We start from the raw sequence: 6,618 nt of genomic DNA, 5'->3' as shown, positions 1-6,618 counted from the left end.
AAGGGGAAGAGCGGGCTCTGCCCGGTGGGAGAGGACGCTTAGGAGCGATCATGTCTACAGCCCTGGTCATCTCCCCGTTCCATGGTTCGACTAGAGCCTCGACAGGAGCACCCGTCTTGTCAGCCGGAAACTCCCCCAGGGCCTTCAGGAATCCTTCTGGATCCATCCGGCTCCGGGGGCGGACCCACACAATATCAGATGAAACGTCTTCAATTCTCCGTACCACAGTGTTACGAGCCAGGCAAACATTGGCAAACTCTTGCTTCTTCTCAGGACAAATTTTCTCCACCATTTTCATCACGCAGTCTTTAATAAATTCACCCTCAGTAAAAGGTTTGCAGTGCTTGGCAATCAGCGTTGCCACCTCGTAGCTCGCCTTTGTGGCATTTTCATTTGACTCACGGGCTCTTGTGAAAAAGTGCTGCTGTGCCGTTAAAGCAGATTCCAGTTCCTTCAATTTTTCACCACGTTCGTTCCCAGTTAGCTTGTTGTAGTTAGCATGTTTCGTCTGGTAGTGCCTCTTGATAATGAATTCCTTGAAAACAGCCACAGTCTCTTGGCAAATTAGGCAGACACAGTTGTTTCGTATTTCAGTGAAAAAATGCTCCAATTTGCACTTGTCCTGGAAGCGGGCCCTCACTGTCAACTTTCCTTTTCTTAGTTACAGTCTCCATTTTAGAAATGGGCACACAAGCCTTGTGTCACAAGGGTCACGCGGCGAGAGTGCTGACTCAGGTCTACTGCCATCCTCTGGTGAAATATAACCACCAGCCTTGAAGGAGCAGGAGGCAGCAGGGGACAGCTGCGGGAACCGCTGTGCGGTGAAGGGAAAAACGCCAGCCGGTGGGGATGAGTGACAGGCTGAACCGGCGGGGAGAAGAGGCTGTGGGCCGCTCGAAATTTGAAAACAGGCCGCAATTGGCCCCCGGGCCGGACTTTGGACATGCCTGGTCTAACCCAAAGACCTTTCCAGCCTAGCAAAGATGACTTGACATGCACACGACTCTTCTGAAGCATGGAGACATGCACTGCAATGCTGTAATGTCTCAGGTGGCGACAGAAGCACATTTCCTGTGACCTAAGCCACTCAACACTCCAAACCTATATTGGTTTTGTACCATTTTAACTGGCCTAAGATCTCCTGCCCAAACAAGTCAGAGAATTGTAGCTTGCTACTGGTACTCCTTGCTCACGGCAGTTCCCAGGTTCTACTAGGAAATGGAAGGGAATGATTTTTGAACCAATGTGTAGTGTAGATGCTCCCTTACTGGCATGGTGCTAAGAAGGCCTTCTCAGGGGTGCCATCTTTGAACTTCAGTAGTCAGAGGTCAAAGACGTACCTTTCTGCCCAGGTAGTATGTCGTAACAGTACTTGCTGTCATTGCATTTTAATACTTTAGTATAGGTGATTAACCACGTGTGATCCATACATGGGCATTGTGGTTGTGTTAGGATGCTCTCCTAAAATGGTGCATCTTTCACACCAACCTTCCTCAACCTGGTGCCTCCAGATGTTTTACACTTCAAGCTTCAGGGGGAAGGCTGGTTGAGAAAGGCTGTCCTATATTGCTTCCAAAGAATTTCAAACTTCATTTCTTTGGAGGCAACCAGAAGCCCTGCTCCTTCCCCCACAGGGATGTCAGAGCTGGAACAGGCCTTCCATCGGTTTGCTGTATATGGAGACACAGCTGCCACCGGCAAAGATATGACAGGCAAGAACTTCTCCAAGATGTTGAAGGAGTGCGGTGTGATGGATGGGAAGGCCGTGACCAGCACCGATGTGGACATTGTCTTCAACAAAGTCAAGTAAGCTGGAGCAGAGTGGTGTGTGCATGGGTAGGTTTGGACAGGTGTGTTACAACCAGGGCTTCTGGGGTGGTACCCCATTGCTGATTTTGTGGTCTCTTTGGAAAACAGTTTGACAAGCCATGCAGTTTAGTCTTTATTAATGCTGTGAGGGAGATCCCTTCCATGGCCATTTTGTAGCAACTTGGCAGGAAACTGATGACCACAATTGTACACAACTGAGTCTAAGTCTACCTATAAAGTGAAAGGAGGTAGTAAGAGTTCTGATTTGTCCCATCCCAGCTGAGGCATTGCTTCTTCTTTCATCATTGGCTCTGTGTGAGTTAAAAACAACACTCCCTGCAAGGAGAGAACCAGCACTTCAGTGAGATCATTGAGGTAGAATGTTCCTCACTTCTGTGTGAGTTTCTACATCCAGGGAGTTGGAGATGGATTGAGTTATGCTTTTGCTTGCCTTTTTTACACGAGGATGCCTATATTCCCGTTCACCACTGTTAAATGTCGCAGTCCTCTTCAAGACTTCTTGAATGGGTGATTATGAGGGAGGAGGCGGATTCAACTGAGGGTCCATCCCAGTGCTGAGCTCAGAGATGTCTTTCTGTATCCCCAGGAGCAAGGGTGCCCGTAACATCACATTTCTAGAGTTCAAAGAAGCCATCAAGGAACTAAGTGCTAAACGCTTTAAGGGGAAGTCCCCTGAGGAGGCACTGGAGGCCACAAACAAACTGATGGAAGGCAAGGAGCCAGGCAATGTGGGGGCCACGGTGAGTCTCTTCCTCAAAGGCCGCATTTTCACCTCCACCCCAAGACAGTACACAAATCAATGTAGAAAAGCTGGTGGAATCTTTTGAACAAAGATTCCCAAGGGTGAGTGCCAAGGAACCATCCCCAAATTCTTTGCAAGATGAAATGCAATGGCCTTCCTCAGCCTAGCGCCCCCTAGGGGTCTTGCCCCATGGCTGACTGGGAGGGGGCTGTACATTATAATTCCACATATCTGCGATGCATCAAGTTGCTCAAGGTGACCTTGTGGGATGGGTTAGTACGATTTGTGCAGGGCCAGAGTCCACAGCACTGCAGGACCTACTGCTGATGCCTGTCTTGCCCTGCCACACATTTTGTTTTCCTTGATTTTCTACTCCAAACATTGCACAATGGCTGGACATAACCACCCTTTCATTTCCCACACCACTCCTGATCTAGTGTCATGCTGGGGCAAGGAAATCTGGTGTTGCCTGGAGATTAAATGGGTGGCTAGAGCCAGTCGCCCTGGGCAACTGGAGCTGTTGCTACTGCACCGGGGAAGCTTGTCCTGTGGCTGGGGAAGCTGTGGCAAGAAGGCACTTTCCTCAGCCCCCCTCCCCATGCAAGTTGGCCTTGTATCTGCATATTCATCTTTCTATGACAGCAGCATTAAATCAGTATGGTTCAGAAAGAGCATTAAAATGGTATGCAATGTACTGTACTGCACTTCTAGGGGAATTCAGCTTCTTGATCAGATTCCATTAATTAAGCAATGCAAACTGTTCCTAATTTGTAAAAGAATGTACAGGGGATGTACAGGGGATTATAATATAGAATCTAACGTAGAATCTCCCCTGTATAAAACCTGGCATCCTGGTTTATTGAGAGCTAAGCAACCCAGAGTCTGAACCCAGAATTTGTTAGTTGATTTAAACTCTGGGTTGTTTAATTCTGTGTCCCAGAGTGTTGGGATCAGATGTCAAGATTAACAACCTCAGAAGAAGGGATGTTTTGCAAAGCAGGCTATGGTTTTCCTAGTTGCAATATATGGCTGTGAAAGCTGGACCATAAGGAAGGCTGAGCGCCGAAGGATTGAGGGCTTTGAATTGTGGTGCTGGAGGAGACTCCTGCGAGTCCCATGGACTGCAAGGCGATCAAACCAGTCAGTCCTAGAGGAGATCAACCCTGACTGCTCTTTAGAAGGCCATATCCTGAAGATGAAACTCAAATTTTTTGGCCACCTAATGAGAAGGAAAGACTCCCTGGAGAAGAGCCTAATGCTGGGAACAATAGATGGCAAAAGAAGAAGGGGACGGCAGAGAATGAGGTGGCTAGATGGAGTCACTGAAGCAGTTGGTGTGAGCTTGAGTGGACTCCAGGGGTTGGTGGAAGACAGGAAGGCCTGGAGGAATGTTGTCCATGGGGTCGCGATGGGTCGGACACAACTTTGCGATTAACAACAACAACAACAACAACAAATGGCATACTATTACTATTGCTATTTATTATTATTACACATTTATACTGCCCATAGCTTACTGGGCTCCCTGGAAGGTTTACAGACTTAAAAATATACATAGGAACAACAAAATAAAAACGTGATGTCCAGTGGTGGGACATCGCATGCTCCTCAACCTGCAACTTAATGATGGGAGGCCTGGATTCTCTCTCCTTCCTCCCACAAAGGACTCGCCAGCAAACTTTCCTTAAGCAGCCTGCTGAGTGATAGAGGGCTGCATCTCTCCATGCTGCCTACAGAATTCAAGCAGGCTAGCTCTGTAGTTGCTCTCCATCTTTGGAACTCGCTCCCCAAGGAGACACGCCAGGTGCCATCACCGCTCTCCTTTTGGCATCAGGTGAAAACTTTATTTCACAGATTTTTTGGTAATTATCTGGTTTTAACATGTTTCATTGGTGCTGCTGCTGCCTTTCTGTGACCTTTTGACCACTGGGTTGTATTTAAATATTTAATTATGTTAAAATTTTGACCTTTGATTTTAAAATTTTTGATTTGATTGCTTTTACATTTTTTAATGTTTGCTTATTATCTTTACTGTTTTATTGTTTTACTAGATTTTAGCATTCTAACTGTTGTCTTATTGTTTGCTATTACTTTATTGTGAGCCACTCAGAGAGCCTTGTGGGGTATGGGGTGGCATATAAATGCAATAAATGAACAAACAACCCCCTTCAACATAGGCCTTTTCTTTTCTGTACAGTCAGGGAATGCATGCCCCAGACTCTGAAAATGGCCCAGACAAAAACCAACCCAACCCATACCCCACTGTAACCTCCGCTCCTACTGACTTGCAGCTTTCTTATCTTGCAGAGATCTGTCCATACTGGTGCGGTAGACAGACTGACAGACACCAGCAAATACACAGGCTCTCACAAGGAGCGCTTTGACGAAAGTGGCAAGGGCAAGGGCATGGCTGGGCGCGCTGACCTGGTTGAGAACAGTGGATATGTTGGGGCCTACAAGGGCTCTGGAACTTATGACAAGACCCACTAGGAGTCCTCTCAGAACCTGCCTGTTCTCCTGGTCCCTGGAAAGGGAGGCCAATAAACAGCTGCTCTGATTCCTTGCCTTTTTGTGTGTGTTTCTGGCATCTGAAAGATTTCGGCTTCCTCCCCTGATCTGGAAGGCCCTGTCAACTGGGCATCTCCGAGGCATTTTGGGAGCCATCATAGTTCTGAACGTACTGCCTCTTGCTGGTGCTCTCCATGATTTTGTCTTCCCCCGGGGCTCTCCTGTGCTTTCCAAGCATTTATGTGGCTTCTTTTAGACCAAAGAAAATGTCGTATTCTTAAAAGCGGCAGGATGAACTGGCATTCAATAGCTCATGTATTTTCATGATTCTGCTATAACACTGTGGTTGCAGAATGGAATGTATAGAAAGGCAGAGAAAGCCCCTGAAAAAGTGTGGAAAAATGTGTAAAGGGTTGATCTTAATCCTGCAAAACATCTGGAATTATAACCCTCAGTAAAATGGAAGGTTAAAAGCCTCACATACAGATGCTGGCTATCCTGACCACTAGAGCAAGGAAAACATCTTAATAGTGGTGCTCGTTTCCTTTAATTGCTGAAAGGCAAAGAAAGGGAGAAGCTTCATATTGGCACTTGGTGTGAAGTCTTGGGTCTACTTTGCTTGCATGGTCTAATCAAGGCATCCTTTTCTTAGCTTGCTGGCAAGAGAAGTAAAACTGAACCCTCCCTCTTTGCCAGCCTTTAGCTCTCAGCTTGTCTAGTAGACATGTGAGCTATTAAAAGACTGACGGTGCGATCTTGCCATATTCTAAAGAGGTGAGCCCTGCTGAGTTCAGGGAGAGGTATTCCCAGGGAAGGATGTGTAGGACTGCCACTTTAAAGGCCACAGCCTGACACTTCAGTGGCAGCTACCACGAAGCAGAGCCAGGCAAGGCTCTCCTACCAAATGGCTTCCTCTGAACGTTTGTGTGCAAGTACATCTATGGGCTGGTGTGGCAAAGTGGCAGGGGTCAATATGGATGGGTGGTTCTATGCACACCCAGGGCCTAGGGAGTGAACAGAGGGATGGCCACACATATTAGAACCATCCTTGGGACTTGCTTGAACTTGTGGAGGCCTTGTACGTTACTTTCCATGGGCAAACAATCTGTTGGACGGCATCCTAATGAGGTTAGTGTAACATGAGCTTCTGCACGCAAGAGGGGAAGTCTAGCATAGAAATTAATTGGGCAAGGGGGGGTCCCTGGGTGCTCTTGGAATCTGCTTGTTCCCCTTGAACTGCTGGAAAGCAAGCAGGAATTTCATTCTGTACCTTTGTGGTGACAAGACATTCCATTTTGTCCTTTGGCTGATAGACTACAAGTAGATGTGTTGTTATGTTGTAATCATTCAGTTGGTGAAAGGCAGGATAGAAGTGTTTTACGTAAACAATACATTAATAGTTAGATGAATGATCAAGCTTTTCACAGTTCCATCATTCCAGTATGCAACTACCACAAAATCCTATGGAAAAAGAAGCAACGGCTATGCCAGCCATTCAGCCTCCCAAGTGTGGATCAATGGGCAAGAAGCAAGTGACA

The 6,618-nt window shown here is 46.9% G+C and overlaps 1 protein-coding gene across 1 annotated transcript; it reads left to right on the top strand.

Annotated features, from left to right (window-relative positions):
• The first annotated feature begins 1,636 nt into the window (after window positions 1–1,636).
• On the top strand, window positions 1,637–5,062 carry LOC123033495 (tubulin polymerization-promoting protein family member 2-like). The gene is made up of 3 exons (XM_044450111.1): window positions 1,637–1,806; window positions 2,417–2,570; window positions 4,880–5,062. The coding sequence occupies exons 1-3, from the start codon at window positions 1,637–1,639 to the stop codon at window positions 5,060–5,062; spliced, it is 507 nt and encodes a 168-aa protein (XP_044306046.1).
• Window positions 5,063–6,618: the final 1,556 nt, after the last annotated feature.

This window comes from Varanus komodoensis, unplaced genomic scaffold (assembly GCF_004798865.1).
Source record: "Varanus komodoensis strain SLA01 unplaced genomic scaffold, ASM479886v1 scaffold62, whole genome shotgun sequence".
Classification (NCBI taxonomy): Eukaryota; Metazoa; Chordata; class Lepidosauria; order Squamata; family Varanidae; genus Varanus; species Varanus komodoensis.
The sequence above is the reverse complement of the archived record's forward strand: the minus strand, read 5'-3'. Positions and strand labels throughout refer to the sequence as shown.

What these genes read in the sequence shown, in the direction of transcription:
- LOC123033495 (XM_044450111.1), top strand. Translation starts at nt 1,637, where the DNA reads ATGTCAGAGCTGGAACAGGCCTTCCATCGGTTTGCTGTATATGGAGAC. An exon ending in ATTGTCTTCAACAAAGTCAA is followed by an intron (nt 1,807 to 2,416) that starts GTAAGCTGGAGC and finishes CTGTATCCCCAG; the next exon opens with GAGCAAGGGTGCCCGTAACA. An exon ending in CAGGCAATGTGGGGGCCACG is followed by an intron (nt 2,571 to 4,879) that starts GTGAGTCTCTTC and finishes CTTATCTTGCAG; the next exon opens with AGATCTGTCCATACTGGTGC.